At 38.6% G+C, this 17,622-nt stretch overlaps 2 protein-coding genes across 2 annotated transcripts; one reads left to right on the top strand and one right to left on the bottom strand.

The window, feature by feature from the left end:
* Window positions 1-297: 297 nt before the first annotated feature.
* Window positions 298-13,701, top strand: LOC124405757. Its single transcript, XM_046880925.1, has 18 exons — window positions 298-439; window positions 1,812-1,994; window positions 2,082-2,140; window positions 2,562-2,745; window positions 2,826-2,998; window positions 3,259-3,384; window positions 3,499-4,441; window positions 4,619-5,594; window positions 6,068-7,325; window positions 7,408-8,313; window positions 8,407-8,751; window positions 9,068-9,168; window positions 9,261-10,480; window positions 11,082-11,163; window positions 11,251-11,529; window positions 11,660-11,770; window positions 11,854-11,979; window positions 12,117-13,701. Exons 2-18 carry the CDS (start codon window positions 1,824-1,826, stop codon window positions 12,671-12,673), a joined length of 7,617 nt encoding a protein of 2,538 aa, XP_046736881.1. The 5' UTR covers window positions 298-439; window positions 1,812-1,823; the 3' UTR covers window positions 12,674-13,701.
* On the bottom strand, window positions 13,599-15,833 carry LOC124405754 (PR domain zinc finger protein 5-like). The gene is made up of 4 exons (XM_046880923.1): window positions 15,595-15,833; window positions 15,348-15,497; window positions 15,078-15,245; window positions 13,599-14,872 (listed from the first exon to the last, which is right to left on the bottom strand). The coding sequence occupies exons 1-4, from the start codon at window positions 15,727-15,729 to the stop codon at window positions 14,150-14,152; spliced, it is 1,176 nt and encodes a 391-aa protein (XP_046736879.1). The 5' UTR covers window positions 15,730-15,833; the 3' UTR covers window positions 13,599-14,149.
* Between the last annotated feature and the right edge of the window lie 1,789 nt (window positions 15,834-17,622).

Below are 17,622 nucleotides of genomic sequence, written 5' to 3' on the forward strand. Positions count from 1 at the left end.
ATGAAGAATCCGAGCTGGGATTAACATGAATTTCACATCTGTGTCGACAAGTTATTATAAAAACTGTAACGGGGGTAACGCCAGTCGGTCAAACGCGATCGTGGCACCGCTTTAATCGGTCCGGAAGATTGCCGAGAAGCTGTTTTGGTGACATCTGCGCGGTGCCGGAGGTACCAGTTAGAGAGAACGAGTATCTCGCCTTGCCAAACAGTGACCGGCTGTTTGCCCGAAGCCCAAACGTGGATATTCTAGGCGAGGAAACGTACGAGAGTCGGGAGTTGAGCGCACAGAGAGCAAGGAACGGAAGACACAACACAGGGCAGAAAGTTTGCGGAATGTTTGTTAATACGATGCGTTAACTCGGACTAAACTTTATTGTAATGCAATGTAACTGGCTGTTAAAATCGAGGAACGAAATCACCTTGACCCAAAGAAGCAGGTAAAGAGTAGCTATAGATCGATCAGAAGCGGTTCTTCTCGCCTTCCCGTTTCCCGATATTCAACCGTGCATATAATACCTCGTAGTAAATGAAAACATGTTACGTGTTTTTTCCCCTCCGATACGCACGCACCGCGACGTCTCGTCCGTCTCTCTGCTAATTTCACACGCACGTAGGTGATAATATAAAAAAGGGACGTCGCAGCAGATCATTCGTCTATCTCCGCCAAACCATCTGCATTAACGGTCTGTCCGGTGGATGACAAACTTCGTACGATACAAGAGACACAGCGTCTATGTATGTTTCTACTCCGTGATGTATGCAGTATGTACACCGCGGTGTCAAATTTATTTACGTGCTATACGCTCACTATCGACGGACGAATGTCCGAATGTCTTTTATCACTTTCCCCCATCCCCCCCGCCTCGCCTCACCGCAAAACGTTAAATCAGTCGTAGTACGGTGCACGCAATAGCTGCGAAAATTATCTACAAATAATAAATAAATCAAACTTCGGCAATGTGAATCGAAACGGGAAACCAGAAGAACAAAAAGATGTGCGTGGAATTACGCCCGGGTATAATTTACAAATTGTCTCCTGCTGAAATCCTATTTCTCGACCTTTTCACCCCTCCCACTACAGCAGAGACCGTGCTAATAAAATACAAATCGAAATTTAGGTATGTTATTCACGTTTTACGCAACCAGATCTTTTATCATACAATCCCAACTGGGTATGTGACCTATGACAATTCGATTATTTATTATCGTCTTCGTTCATCGATCCGTCAAAAATACAATAACATTTTATTCTCGAATTCTAGAATTAGATTGAATGGCTTTTATTCTCGTCAATGATCTTCCGTTTCTTCCTCGTTTCACTTTCATGCAATGTAACAAGAAAACTTCCTCCAAATGCAGGGTACCTCGTAGTTCGAATACTGCTTACAATTTCTAAACAAATTGATATCTCTGATTTTTTACATTTATTACCCCCTCTCCTCTCAAAGTTCTTTCCCTTCAATCATCACAGCTTTTCTATATATTTACATTTTCGTTTATATGCGTAAAAACTTTGAATTTGAATTGACAATTTGCTTTCTAATTTTCTTGTCCGTTGATACTTGTAGACAGTGAGCAGAGTTTCACGACAATTCAAACGCCATCTGATGAAACGGTCGAAGCATGTTTACATACACGCGTGCACTCACCATTCATAATTACTATTTTATGCCCAGACTGTCAAGCATTAATTATTATTATTTGACCGAAACATACTGATGAATCTGCTGGAAACATTCATATGCGTGTTAATAAACACAAAATAATTTATAAGAGCAGTGATGGAGAGCTTTGTTTTTTGTCCAATAGAGAACCAGATAAATGGGGAAGATCAAAAAAAAACCTGATCTGGTTCATTGCAGCCAATCCCAAAATGTACTCAGAAACCTTATGCTGCGAGAGTTCGGCCTTCGCACAACTCACAAGACAAGTACGCGAGAATTGGAACCTAACGCAGAAACCAACCTCGTACTTAAGGATCACAAAGAGCTGGTATATAATTTTTCTTCCTTTCCGTATTTTATTAAATTTATTTTTCTATTCCAGCCATACTTTATATTCTGTTTCTTTCTTTTACAGAAATGTGATGTTCCTGGTGTACCAAGAGCCACATTTCTAATGGTCTTTAGTCCTGATGGGTAAGCAGCCCCTTTTTATTAGACAATTAGCAACAATCGAATCCTTGGATTGAACAACTCTTACTTAATGATTTTATAATTACTCTTTTCATTGGCCTTATTTCTGTTGCAACAACGTTTTGTAATCACTTCTTTTGAGAAATGGATAATGAGTTATAAATGTTTGGAAAAATCTACGTCTAACTTAGCAATTTCCTAGAACCACATCTCCTGAGGTCGGTCTAGTTTATTATTAATTAAGGCTCTACATAAAATGAAGAAAAAAAATTAAGTTGATGAGGCGTCGCAGCTTGAGCCTAATCTAAATCTCTTCATAAAATTCAGTCTTTTGAAATTCAAATAGTAATGGAAACCAGAGAATTTTTTCTGTTACTACCGTACTACCTTACTAATGAAAATATGACTTTCAAATGTTTCTCAGCTCCAAAGTTGCATCTACACATGGAAATCACAACGTCTACATAACAGATCTAACTTCAGGAAAAAATATTCGAACATTAGCTGGTCACCCTCGTACACCATGGTGCATTGCTTTTCATCCTTCTTCGAACGAGATTCTAGCGTCTGGCTGTCTGGGTGGTCAAGTCCGTGTCTGGGACCTCAGTGTGAGTATTTTTGAAACTTGAGCTACCTAAATTGGTCCTGAATTTTTAAACGTACTTTTTATTGTCCTTTTGCTATTCAGGGAGGTAGCGAAGTATGGAATGCTGACAGCGAAACTGTTATCGCGTCACTCGCTTTTCATCCATCGGAAAGATTACTTGTTATAGCAACTTACAATGAAGTCCATTTCTGGGATTGGAGTCAATCAGAACCATTCGCTGTAGCTACAACTAGGAATTACAAAGAGAAAGTCAGGTACGACCACTCTTCTATCAGTGTTCCTACTATTCCAGTTTTTTGTTCCATAGGACGAGTCCAATTCGAAAGATGGTTTTCACTTCCTGGCTCATGATTATATTTTTTATATATTGTTACTCATGAAACAATGATTGTCGTGGCCCTTGAAAACTCAAGTATTAAATGAAAGATACGTAATACAACAACGCAAGTTTTGCAGGGGTTTCATTATGTTAAATAAATTAACAATAATAACAGTGAACAACATTGCATTTCAGATACGTCGCGTTTGATAATTTGGGAAGAAAATTGATAACTGGTATCGCAAATGACCCTCAATTACAGTCACAGTGGGATCGTTCCCCAGCGGACAATGTACAGCACTCTAGATCCAATCTTCTAAGGTATGAAACAGGCTTTGCATCGTTACATGGATAAATAAAGATGAGCTACTGTTGATACTAGACAATCAAAGGTGGCTGAAAATGATTTATCATATCTTTTCTCTTTGATTTCAGACCATCGAGAGAGAGATCTCAAAATATGGATGGTTCGCCACCCTACCATTTATGGAATCAAGGAGTGTTTTATGGTGGAAGATGGAGGGATAATATTGGCGAACGTAATTCTCGAACTAATGACTTCAGGATGCAATATCGTAGGAATGCTGTACCTGAAGAAAATCCAAATACAAATAGAAGTAGCAGTAGCAGCAGCAGCAACAATAACACCAACACCAACACAGCTACACCAACCAGAAACAGTTATCGATACTTTGATGAGTACGTAAGAATGCGAAGAGAGCTAGAAGCAGACAGGCATCGCTTTGGCGATGAACAAATTCACAGATTACGCCTAAATGATGAAGAAAGAGATTTTCGTCTGCGTAGAAATCTTACAGATGAAGCAATTATTTTACTACGCAGCCAATACTTTCTTCACACAGTTTGCGAGAGACTGGCCTCTTCACAGCCCAGTAGTCCGCCTAACGACGGCGGTGCTGGTCCCTCACAGCCACGTGGACGTCAATCACCTCCGCCACAACTAGGAAATGTCACGATTGAAGTTCGAAGAAATAATTATCTAAATTTCGATTCGGATTCGAGACGAAATGCTATGAACGTTCTATTGGGGAATACCGACAGGAATGCTGAAAGTAATCAACAAGCTGGTGAAAGATCAAGCGAAAATAGCAATGATGAGGAGTTGATGTCTACCTTGGGCCGTGAAAATACCTACCCAAATTTAGCAAGTGTAGAACAGCGTCACAACAATTTAATTCGTAGATCCGAAAGTTTGGATCAACGCATAGATAATCTGTGGGAAGAAATCAATGAGAGACTCGAACGTGTGAATACCCAAGATACAGAACGACGAATAAATTTATGCTACAAGAATATCGTTGATCAGTATGAAACTCTTGCCCGAAGGTACCTCGACATCTCTAGAAATCCTGACACGGTATGTTTATCTTAGTTCAATTTCGTTGAACTGTACATTACTGTAATTTAGATTAATTTTTTCTCCATGCTGTAGTATTGAAACTTCATTTAATATAATTCTACTAGAAAAATGAATATGCGTAATATATAGGATATAATAGAAAACATTGACGAGTGCTAGTTGACATTATTTCAGATTGATCGAGGCACAGATCCGATGGACATGCCAGAAACATCAAGGGGTCGTTCATCGGAAGGAATGCAAGAATCTGGTAGAAACGAGCCAGCCACAGAAACATCTATACGGAGATTGAGAAATGAATTGAATTATAGTGCCCAAGCCAACAACAGCAGCTTGGAGAGACTCCAGAGGTACAGACGTCTACTTATGGAGCGTTCGGAACGAGAAAGAACAGAAGAGAACAGCATACAACAGTCCCTTCAAAATTTGAGAGTGGGATTAAATGTTACAGCTGAAAATAATAACTCCTGTTTAGCGAGGCTTCAGCAGCTGCGTGAAAGACTTCAGGCACATGCAGCAAAGCTTTTTGCAAATTCGAATAATCGGAATCCGATACTTCAGAGGTTGAGGAATGTTCTAAATATTGAAATTGAAGCTCTTAATTATATGGAGATCCAATTTACGAACACCAGTTCCAGGATTGAACGCCTAAGGGATGAATTTCCGATGTACAGACAACACCAAAGAAATCGTAATATCGTTTCTAATCCCAATGAAATAACTTTGAATGAGTCAGAATTATTTGCTCATAGGCACAACGCAGGGCCATACAACAGTGATTTACTGCCTACTATCGAAGGTTCGTCGTCAGGAGGCCAACAGGGTAGCGAAATATTTTCATCTGACTTGTTGCCTGAAGCCAGCAGCTATTCAGCTCCAAGTTCCATTCCGGTTTCTGATATGAGAAGCACTCCGGAAGGAACTCAGGCTGGAGTAGACAATAATCCACCTCATGAAAGCTTGGACAGACAGAATTTAACTGCAGAAGCGAGTACAGCTCAAGGACCAGTGCGACCCAACAGACGAAGACTGGGTACTGATGCTACAGGAAATGATGGGGAACCACCCCGACTGCGCCGACGTCATGAAGGACGTTACCTCTGGTATCCTCAATACAATACAAACACGCGTACGTGGATGGAGATACATGGTGAGTTGAAGATAAGATAGATATGGGTGACATTGTACAATTTCTAAAACTTTCTGTTTGCCATGAAATACACGTAGGTGTAATAGTGTTTGAAGAAGCTCTCAATAGTTTGCAGATATTCATGCAACGTTCAACTATTAGTAGCAGGGCATTCGTATTTTGAAGATTAGAAATAAGAGAATTATATTATCAGGAATAAAGTATCATCTGATTGAGGATTAAAAATAGCGTTTATAAAGAATGTTTCTACTGTAAGCAAATAGTAATGAAGATCAGTGGCTCCTTTTATATAAAAAAAATTTATTTTCAGCATCAAAAAGTAGGTAGTGTTTTTATTAAAACAAAATACCATAAGAGTTCTATGAGCAGGACTCACATCCTGCAGTAAAATGTTCCGAAAACTCTTATCATGTATCTTATCATAGAAAATTTCACAAACTCCATTTTGTCATTCTTTGTTTCTGATATCATAGGAGATAGTTCTCAATCAAGCGATGAAGCACATTCAGCGACAAGTTCTCCAGCTGCTTCAAACTTCACTGTTTCATCTCGATCTGCTTTCCAACCTAGCATACCTAGGCTTTTGACTCAAGATCAGCGCAGCTCAAATCCAAGTAGTCCAGGTCAGACACACTTGAATCGAAGCGAACAAGCAGTTGATACAAATAGAAATGAACAATCAAGTGATTCAGTTAACGATTTGAATGAGTTCAATGTCAGAAATAATATGAGAATAATAAGAAGCACACAGGAGATTTCACAAGACCTACTCAGAGTATTAGATTCTTTCCAAAGAAACTTGAACACTGATCAGGCAGAGATCGAAAGAAATCCACTGGAGGAAAGTTTACCTGACGATAATGTGCGTGAACAATCAGAAAACGGTTATTGGCTTCTCGAGGAAAATAGTAACTCTGATTCAAACCATGAAGAACCAGCTGAGAACTCAAATACAAATACAAATACAAATACTAATTCTAATGCAAATGCAAGGCGATGGACCAGCCGGTGGATAAATTTGGAGCGTGTTTCAGAAAACGATAATTTGTTAGATCCCAACAGGCCATCCACTTCCACAAATGAACTTCCGTTGAGACCGGGCACAAGGATGAGGACATTGAGTGAAAATTTAGAGCAAAGAATTAATGATTTTCCTTCCTCAGAAGAAAGTGGAACTCGAAGTGTTAGGAATAGTAGAGACCAACTCTCGCCAGTTTCAATCAACTCGACCCGCTACGAGCAGCCGCCATTGTTTCCCTTTCGCAGTTTGCGAGAAAACCTTACAAGAAGATTAGAAATGAACCAAAGTGGGGTGGCAGAAGCGAGTCAACAAACAAATCAAGATTCCCAAGTGTTGGAGGAACAAGCAATACACTTACCTATAGGGGTGCCAGAATGCACAATTGAAGTTTCTTCCGCAGACAATGATATTCCGCAAGAAGATTCAAGGGCAAACATTGCAAATCCCACTGAACAAGAGACGGCAGTCTCTAAATTGCAAAGAAGGCTTGATTTGGAACGTGCTTTTTATAACCGGCGCTTGACCTCCAGTGCCAGGAATTCAACCAATGCTGATGACAGGGCTGTAGATGGTAGTAGAGAAGAAGAGGGCTGGAGAGGCTGGCGAGTTTGTCCTCGCAGACAAAGTCCGGGGCAAACTGATGTTCTCGGTGTTCGGCAAGGAATACAATTGCTAAGCCGGCATATAGATAACATGCAACGACTGTGCAGGTAATTAATTGATTAAAATTTTGGGAATGACATGAATCTTGTCTCATTTAAGAACATTAACAGAATTACTTTCTAATTTCAGAGCAAGACTGGAAATTGTTCAGCTTCAGCAGGTGCGCAGGATGTGGGAAGATCTGCAGCGAAAAATATGTTCACTTCACGTTACTGTCAGAGTTGCTATGCAAAATAGTGATGACCAATCGCAGCCAAGTACCAGTGGAAATAGATCAGCTACTCCGTCAACATCAACACAAAATCCTGCAGCATCCACTAGCGACTTGCAGAGTGAAACAGCAAAGAATTTTAAGAAAGCGATCCTTGAAAATTACAAGAGAGAGAAAAGTGAGACTGACAAAGATACAACAAGTTTAACAGTAGACCAAAGTCAACCATCAACATCAAGAGGGGGATCAAACTTGGCAACATCTACCATGAAAGATGAAAAGTCAGATGACAGTGAGGCAACGCGAATTAGCTTGTCTAACTTATTGCCAAGCGAGTCAGACTTGAGACTTTTGAACCTACATCCTCAAAGCTTCTCAGATATATTCGGATATCTATATTCCCAAAACTCTCAGTCCACGAATGAGTCTTTAAACCTTGACTCACAGTCTTTAAATGCCATAAACGCTACCAATGATCATACATATTCCAATTTAGCTACGGAAAGTGGTTCCACTCAGCTTCCCAGCATCTCAAGCCTTGTTTCCAACATAGCAAGTAGCTTAAACTTGCCACCATTTTCAGCCGTCACATCTTCGTCACACCTACCCAGTGCATCTAACATCATCGATTCTACTGCCCCTCTACCAAGTATATCCAACCTTGTTCATACTAATAACAACATAGCTGTGCCGAGCACTTCAAGCCAATCTGTAACATCTAATCCAGGAACTTCGCCTGAGTTCGCGCCAAGCAGCTCGAATCCTTCTGGAAGGCAATTCACTTATGAAAGAGTTTGGAGATGTGGTCGAAGAATGTATTTGAGGTTTGCATGAGTTTTCTCAATTATTTATTGAAGCTTATAATCACAATCTGTGTATTGTATTGAATTGAAGTTCTGTTCTCGTGTATTTTGCAGAAGGCCAAGGATATTAAATTTGGGACTCCAAGGCATAAAAAGAAATGAGTCCAGACCTCATATTCCAAATAGTTTTTCCCGTCGTGAAGAACGTATCCACCTAAGACGCATAAGAAGATGCTTCCGTTCTATACATAGAAATAGAGAACAAACAACAACCGAATCCTTGCAAGCAATGATCGTCAGATTAGAATCTCTTGTTCAACAACAGCGTGCTTTAGCCAGAAATAGTAATGCTCTCAACCGAGGATCGGATAGCGATAGCCAGCCAGAAACTGTTAGAGATAACAATAACGGCAATCAAGAAATGGAACAAATCCGAGAAATTACTAGACTTCGCGCCAGGTAACGTTACTGTATAAGAAAGTCAATACAATCGAACTACATTTACATAAAGTAATTACGAACAAGCTTCTTTACCCATGGACAAAAATTAGAGGACTTACATATTTATGCAAACTAATTCTCGCGAATAGTAATTGTGGTGGACATTAGGAGCTGCCAAGAATATGTGTGTGCATGCAGCACGACTACGTGATACATGTGAGACTTTATATAAATGGGGTTAAACTGTATTCTACTATTTCACAAACTTCTGATATAATACTATAAATTTGGGTAAAATTTTTTCATACTCTAACAAAAGTGTTCGTATTTTCAGACAAGTACTTAGTTTGATGGTTGAAAGTCTTACGCAATTTTTTGAAGAAAATCGTTCATGGAATGGATCGCACAGCAATGTACTTTGCGAGCAAATCTATAGTGAGTAAATTTCACTATAATACATACTTTCATATTATCGAAATGATTCATCTATTTACACTTCCAATCAATATACTTTTACTCTGTTACAGAAATGTACGTGCTACTACATTTGGCATTAGAGTTAACCGATCTTCTGTTAGTGCAATTAGTTTCAACCAGGCGCGAACTTGAGTCAAGTCAGTATGGCCCATTTAGCTCTGATTTGTCAGCTGCGAATCAAAATAGAACTACTGGTGAGTCCAGAACAAACAACAGTGCAGACAACAGCCTTCAAACGGAGAATAATCAAGAGAGTACTCCTACAGCCAGTACTAGTGGAACCACCACAGAACGGCGTCGAACTTTGAGCTTTCTGCAAAATTATACAGATGATATTCTTTCAAGTTACACAAATCGAAATTACCATAATATGGCAGAAGGATTCAAAAGGTTGTTTAATATATCTCTTAGAGATGCGATTTCGTCGCGTAGCGATAACGCAGGGGAATCCCAAAATCCAAATAGTAATCAAAGCACGTCTACCACCTCGAATGATGTGAGCGAGAATCAAAGCAGCAACTCTAGAAGCCAAGGAAGTATGAATAATAATAATAACACAAGTAACATATCAGCTGAGAATGCTTTATCCGCTGAAGTGCAGAGTATCGTAGAAAGAATTCATAGTGGAACAATCGATGACGGTGATAATGATGACCAACATTTGCACGGAACAGCTCCAGTTCAACCTTCTCAACACAGTAACAACAACAATTCTAGTACCAATAATATAGATGAGCAGGAACCAGTGCAAAATCCAAGAACAAACCCAAATATAACAGATAGGTTGGAGCGGGTTAGAGATTCTGAGCGAAGCAGTAGAAGACCACTACTGTATCGTTGTAGTAGGCGTACAATGAGCCTGCTCAATCTTGGAAGATCCCTAATGTCTCATCCGAATATACGAGGGGCTGCATCGTCTCCTCGACAAGGACCTACCAGAAATTCGCCACTTCGCCGGGAGCGTCTTGTATCCGAACCCAATGACGCTAATTTCGGGAATTCTGTTCACAATAGAGATGGAGAAGTCAGCAGACAAGAGTTCAATGTTCCTGTTGTTCAAGTGAACAACGTTCCAATCAGCGATTTTTCCGTAGCGCATTACAGTCGTTCTATGAGACAAAACACACCACCTACTCCTCCGCACACTCCTCCACCGTATTTAATAAATAGCTACTTGAATAGCAGGGAAAGAGGAAGTACCAGCCATCCGAACGACTTCAACGATCAACCAGGTCCTAGCTCATCCCAACCAGGAAACAGTAGGAATCAGGTAAAAAATCTTTCCCGTGAAACCATAACTTTCATTATCGAGTTATTGCCTAAAAAAATTTGGGCAAATGGTAAATTACACGAAGTGTATTAGCTTTGACTTTTAGTAATGAGTAATTTTGAATTTATTTCTTCCTGAAAGATCATGCTTATGCGTCAGGGATGGCCAACTTGATCAGACCCGAGATACCAATCTCAAATCATTACCGCAGTATTAAATGAAATACTTTTTGACAGAATCATGTATTATTCTCTGCCTTGTCGCCATCGACTAGCCTAATAGCCACGATCTACTGGTTGGCCATCCCTGTTATATACTCTGTCCCTCGAGTTTCGAGTCACCTTTTGCCACATTGGTATGTAATAATATATCATAACTTCTTGAAAAGAAAATAATTTTCAGAGAAACCTCTGGCAAGATATAAATCATGCAGATATGCGTTTGAAAGATTTCTACTCATGTTCCAAGTTTTTTCTTATTTTTTTAAAAAGTATTCCTGTTTCATCGTGGAATCCAGTGTTCTATTTATATTCACGTTTGGAATCTAAGTGAATGTAGATTAGGGTAATGCAGAGATCTAACATAGACTTTATTGTCACAGTTTCGACGGTGGTTCATAGCACAAGCGACTTGGAGAGGATCTCGTTTCTTGCATCCCCGAGTGCCATATGGTTATCAATCTAGCAACAGTAGTGGTGGTGGCGGAGCAGGAGGAGGAGAAGGAAGAGGAGAAGGAGGAGAAGGAGGTGGAGGAGGAGGAGGAGGAAGAGGGGGAGGGGGAGGAGGAGGAGGAGCAGGAGGAGGCGGAGGCGGAGGAGGAAGAGGTGGCGGGGGAGGTGGAAGTACCGGAGGTGGAATTGGTGGTGGAGGAGGAGCTCCAGGACCAGGAAGACCTGGGGGACCAAGAGGACCTGGGAGAGCAAGTGGTGTAGGTGCTGACAGTGGAGGAGCAGGAGGTGGACGAGGTGGTGCCGCAGGTGGAAGTGGAGGACATGGGGGGACTGGACCAGACCCAGTGAACGACGATAGCGATGATTTAGATTTAAGGGGTAAGTTTATTCAAAGATGAAATATGAAGATATGCATGAAAATATTAAGATAGAAATTAATTAGAGTTACTTAACAATCTAATTTAATAGCATCTGTTAAAAGTAGGTAAAAATATATATGTTTTACCAGATCATGTACCAGTCAGCCCGTTTATGGCAACATTCAATGGCTTAGAAGTACAGAGCCACCGAGTACAGGCTTGGGATTTTTCTGATGGTGATATTCCTGATATTACAGATCGTAAGTAACAAAATCTCACTGTAAAGTAATCTAAAATTCTCTCTTTTTAACTCTTTTCAATAATCAATATCTGAAATTCACAGCTGACAAAAATGTAGTCGTTAAAGAATGTAAGATTCATAATGATGCTAGCGTCGATATATCTTCTGATGGAAAATTACTTGCCACTCTGCTGCCATCAGATCGTCTCAGTGTGACAACAATGCTAGGTAATACATCAACGAATGTTACTTTATTTAGGATACTTTACTTCTCAACTGGTACTGTAGGCACAAGTTTTCAAAATCACAAATTTGAAAATAAAATTTTTCAAACAATTCTGATACAACATATTATAATATTTCAGGCGTGTATAGTCTTCAATGGGAAACTTTAGGGGAGAGAATTTATACAACGAAAATTGAGCAAACGGCCGTATCTGTCTCAATTTCACCAACTGGACAGCACTTGCTCGTAGGTTTAGCATCTCGCCGTATTTTAGCACCTGCTCGTCCTCTACCAATGGCTCTAATATTCAAGCTAGTCGATAAAGAACCGGACAATGACTCGAAAGATTCGTCCGGAAATTCGGAGAGGGGATACTATGCCAATCATTACATACCAATTGATGCTTACCGACGGCCAGGTGGAATGATAGACAGTATAAACAACTATTTGAGTATCTTGAGACAGAACAACTCTGATGATGTTGTGCAAAATGATCCAGTTTGGAGAGAAGAACGCCTTAGAGCCGATCCTGATATTAAAGATAATAGAAAAAGTATGGTGCTCCTAAGAGAGCTGACGCGTAGCAACAGAGAAACAACAGGCTATATGAGCTTGAATTGTATAAGGTGGGCACCAGAACCTGGACAAGGAATGGTCTATGCTACTAATACTGGACAGCTAAATATTTTACATTGATCGTCATCGAAATTAATGAGTTTTAGGATAAGCCAAAAAATCTGATGATAGTTATCAAAGTAATCAAGTTTTGAACAATCAATCGAAAATGAAATATATACCTAAATATATATATATATATACATATAGTATACAAACAAAAAGTAATTTCATTATCTGCATAATTGTTCAGTAACTATTTCTCTGCTCTGTAGGATTTTAAGGCTTGAGACTTGTCAATAAGTTTGAAATTTTCATATTTTTATTACAATCAATTGATTAATAAATTCAGCCCTAAGTCATCATGGCATCGCAATGCAATCCTAGATTCTGCACGATTCGAACATGGAGGGCTGTGCCTTAGGTTTCACTCGCTAAAAATATTGTTTATATGCTCCGATAAGCAATTGTAAAAAAACATATGTTAGTCTAATACGCGTTTATTTAATATATATACATATACACACACATATATGTATGTATATATATATACATATATATGTATATATGTGTATATATGGTATATATTGGATATGTGCATAGTTTGTAAGATTTCCTAATTGTATTATTTAAAAAAAAGCAACTAAACAAAACGTAAACCAATTATCACCATATTTTTAATACCAGGCTGAATTATTTTTATTATGATCTGAGTATTATATTTTAGTCTCTTGAACGTTTTGAAAGTAAAACAAACAAACAGCTAATACTTACTTAATACAATTATACATACGTACATACATAAATACATACAAACAAATGTGATAGAACCAAAATGATGGAACGTTTGTGCAAGGTCACTGCACTTGTTTTTTTTTTTTTTTTTTTGTGATTTTAAAATTAAATTGTTTCAATGACGATCACGATCACGATAATAACGATCTCGCGCGATATAAAGGAAGTTAAGTTAGAACGTGCCATTCATTGACTTTTTTTCGTTTTTGTGCTTCTCATACCAAATAAAAATCTCTGATTAAGACTTCGTGTTAATTGCAAATTAAAATATGCACTGAATTACTGTTAAGTTGATATCGATGTTGACTTACTTAGGAATAAAAATTTATTAATAACAAGCGCCTCCTCGCCTGCAGCATGAAACGAAAAGTAAAATAAAAACAAACTGCAAAGAATACGGTCAACTCTTGAATGTATTTCTATATATTATTGAATATTACATGTTTGTTATATGAATTGTTTACAATTTTTTCTTTATAGGAACAAAATTAGGATGTCCATTGACCATCAAGTAATTTTTTAGTCGGTTGATTTTACGTTTTATTTTAGTCATAAAATTAAGATATCTTAGCGACATTCTCTTGCGTATTAACGACTCGTAATATAATTACACCAGTGAGATCAAAAGCATGTAATCATGGAAATAAAATTATTTCATGGCGATCTAAAAAAAAATTTGCTTATTGAATTCTCACGTGAAATAAGTGCAAATTTTAGACTAGAGTAATATTACAGCCTAACAACTCATCTATTCAAACCAATCTATTCATCATATAATAAGCTATGCAACAACTCAGGAGTCTCAGGCTGTTTTAAACAGAGAGAAACTTTCTCTTGTTCTGAGGATTGATACTTTGAACTGTCCAACTGTTCTAAATCTTGATCTAGCATCGTTTCAATTTCCTCATCTATGTATATAGGACTCGCGAAGGATTTGCTGAGATACGAAGCACCTTGATCAGTAGAATTAATTGTTTCGTTGATTGTTTTTTGAATTTCACTTTCTGTGATATAGATAGATTGAAAGTTATTTAAGGGGACATTAGAAATTTCGCAATTTCCCTCACCGCTTAGGTGCTGGTGAGAATTTGAAGTTTCCGATACAATGCAATTACTGTTATGGCACTTAATTTGATGCTTCTTAAGGTTACCAGTCTGTGAAAATGTCCGATTGCAATATGAACATGTATAAGGTCTGTCTCCCGAGTGAGATCTACAGTGACGTTGAAGCTTATACTTTGTTGCAAATATTTTTCCACATTCGGGACATGTCGAAGGTGCATTAAGAACAGAGAAACCTCTATTGCTCAACATGGAAGATGACGAAGAGTCTGTATCGGTATGAAATGTAACTAGATGAGACTGGAGCGATACTTTATATCGAAAGGACTGATGACAATTTGCACATTGAAACTGCTTCTTGCTATCGTGTGTTTCTCTGTGCTTTGTTAAAATTTCTTGCTGATTAAAAGACATGTTGCAAATCTGAAAGTGAAAGAAAAGTAAAAACATCAACTCCTCAAACTTTGAGCATCATCATGATATCTATAATTATTTCACCATAGCAAAGTTAGATGTTTGCTTCGTAACAAAATTGTTTTGAATTCTCAAACTAAGCAGTAGAATTATATTAATCGCCATTACGCAATTATTTTCAAATACCCAAATTTCTATTCAAAGATATACGAACATTACAAATGAAGGGTCGAGCTCCTGTGTGAATACGTTTATGCCTATTAAGGTGTGCCTGGCACCTGAAACTTTTTGAGCAAATATCACAAACGGATTTCCGCTTTTCTGTGTATGATACAGTTGTTTTAGATAAAACATCATTTTCTTTTAAGTGACACAGCATGTCCTGTAAAAATGAAAATAATTAATTCACTAACAAGTTGAGTCAACTGCGATTGTACGACAATGAAAATGATTAAATAGAGTAAGAATCAAGAGAAAACACGACCTCTGCAAAATCGATTTCTAAAGCAGGTGCTGTGAGCTGTTTTTGAACATTCGCTACCATCAAACAGAATTCATCAAACACGTATATCTTCTGTTCACAATCGATGCAGACAAATTTGGAAAATGTATCTGACGCCAAAATATTTATCACCTGCAACGAAAGTGAATTAACGTAGAATTTGTGCGGATCTCTCATAATTTCAATTCGTCTTTGTTATGTCACTTTGTCTTAGAATATGCGTAATTACCTCTTTCGACAAGTACTTGTTGATTATTGATATCAAGACGGCACCCTTAACCTTATCTTTGAATACATCTGTACCTTGACGCGTTTCCTTCCCACATAAACGACACAATTTTAGAGGAACCTTATGAAGCATCATCGCGCTATTGATATTGATATACAGTCGTACGCTCGTTTCTCAATTTGGAATAAGAAATTATGAAGTTATTACTGCGATTACGACCATCGACGTCTATTCGCTGCCACTAATTAGTAACTGACTGGAGATTGCTGGAGCCAAAGGCTGGAGCAATGATCGCCCTGTACAGCCGGCTTCTGACAGCGGTTGTTGCGGGCTTCAAGGGAACAGAATTCGAAAGGTAATGAATGTTATTCGATAACACTATGGTAACGAAGAAGACGACCGAAATTTGGTCGGTAAGGCTGCGTTCACTATCGTGTTCCAGCTACTCTAATGGATGTCGGTAACTTGTTAAACAATTTCTTTGACACGCGACGTTAACTGAAGTCAGATTGCTTATGACAGACAGCCATGGATCAGTAACAGTAAGAAATTTACGTACCAAAGCTCCCGCCTTTAATCCTCTCCAAACTTCAGAAAACCCATTTAGCCAGCCGTCTTTAGAAATCTTCAGTCGACACTCGTCGCACGCGATCCGGCTTCAACTGAACAAGCGAAAACGCTGAAGTTTATTCGCATCGCTTCGTCTTATTCCATCCTGCGTTGTGAAAATCATCTCAGTCTCGAATATCTGGAATAAATCCTATGCGTATGAAAAATGAATCGGATTTTTCATAATTTTAACACAAACGGAATCACTAAATCCATTTTATATTCCCGCGAAACGCACTGAGAAAAATTATTTTTTAACTTTATATCGCTGTGGAGATCACCGCGAAAAAATGTAATATATACGAGCTTCGTGATGATTCCTATCGAGAGTCACCTCGATATATGGTATCGTTGTGAACCCATTTACATTCTTAGAAATAAAATTGGTTCATGGATACCAACAATCGCTATTTGACACAATGGAAGATGCTAGGAAAACTTCAGGATGATGAATGATCCAGTTTGGAATTCCCTGCACTTGTAACAATTCAACGAAACTAGACATTTTTACTGGACGATGTGAATGCGCAAATTTTGATGGCTAAAACGCCTTCGCGATGTCAGTTGATCTGTTGAATTATCGGTGGCAGATTCTATAGGATCTTTGATTGTATATCTTCTATTCTAGGGCTCTAGGATCTTCGATTCTACGACTCTCGCCACCCGTCAGAGATTCCGCTAAAATCTATTGACAAAATATTGACGATATATTTGATATTGATTAAAAAATGTCCATCTTTTGCTTTCAAACCCGTGGAACGCAAATCGTTACATAATTCTCTTGACGAACCGATTTTCGCATTGAATGAGTCAATTATTTATAATCAAAGTCAATTACCTCCCTAGTAACGGAGAATAGCCGCACGGGTTTTAGACCAGCGCGTACAATATCACGTCGTTGAAATATTCTTGTATTTGGCGCACAATTTTTCCGTAACTTAATTGAGTCGAGCTACCGTTGCAAAATGTACCCTCGGCATGAGTTTGAGATTTCGGAATCATAGAAACAGCCAGGACCAATTTTTGATCGTTGCCACGAACTGAACTCCATACCAATACAGTTCAGTGCTGCCACGTGATACCAATCGGATATTTATTTTTTTTTCGTGGTGGCAATAATTTTGTACTTACATTGAAACATACATTAATGATAAATGACCGAGAGTTCTTTCTCTTACCTAAAATGAATCCAGTTCGTTAGGGCGACGTTTTGTAATCCAACCCCCAATAAATCGTAAGTGGAAGCGTTGGGAAATCCTTATGTTTAGTGTATTAGTACTTTAGTACACTATTTCATGACATTTTAAGGGGTAAGGTAGGCAAAGTGCGAGTTGATAATTCGAGGAATTTGCATTTACTGGTCGGTAAATTAGGACATCGCCGGTTAAGCCCAGTTTATTACGGGCTGCGATGCGTTGT

This window comes from Diprion similis, chromosome 4 (genome assembly GCF_021155765.1).
Source record: "Diprion similis isolate iyDipSimi1 chromosome 4, iyDipSimi1.1, whole genome shotgun sequence".
Lineage (NCBI taxonomy): Eukaryota > Metazoa > Arthropoda > Insecta > Hymenoptera > Diprionidae > Diprion > Diprion similis.

Bases quoted from the DNA above. Each gene is read 5' to 3' on its own strand.
- LOC124405754 (XM_046880923.1), bottom strand. From the start codon at position 15,729: ATGATGCTTCATAAGGTTCCTCTAAAATTGTGTCGTTTATGTGGGAAG. The intron at 15,498-15,594 runs GTAATTACGCAT...CTTTCGTTGCAG, and splicing joins ACAAGTACTTGTCGAAAGAG to GTGATAAATATTTTGGCGTC. The intron at 15,246-15,347 runs GTCGTGTTTTCT...TCATTTTTACAG, and splicing joins TAGAAATCGATTTTGCAGAG to GACATGCTGTGTCACTTAAA.
- LOC124405757 (XM_046880925.1), top strand. From the start codon at position 1,824: ATGGGGAAGATCAAAAAAAAACCTGATCTGGTTCATTGCAGCCAATCC. The intron at 4,442-4,618 runs GTATGTTTATCT...ACATTATTTCAG, and splicing joins TCTCTAGAAATCCTGACACG to ATTGATCGAGGCACAGATCC. The intron at 9,169-9,260 runs GTGAGTAAATTT...ACTCTGTTACAG, and splicing joins ACTTTGCGAGCAAATCTATA to AAATGTACGTGCTACTACAT.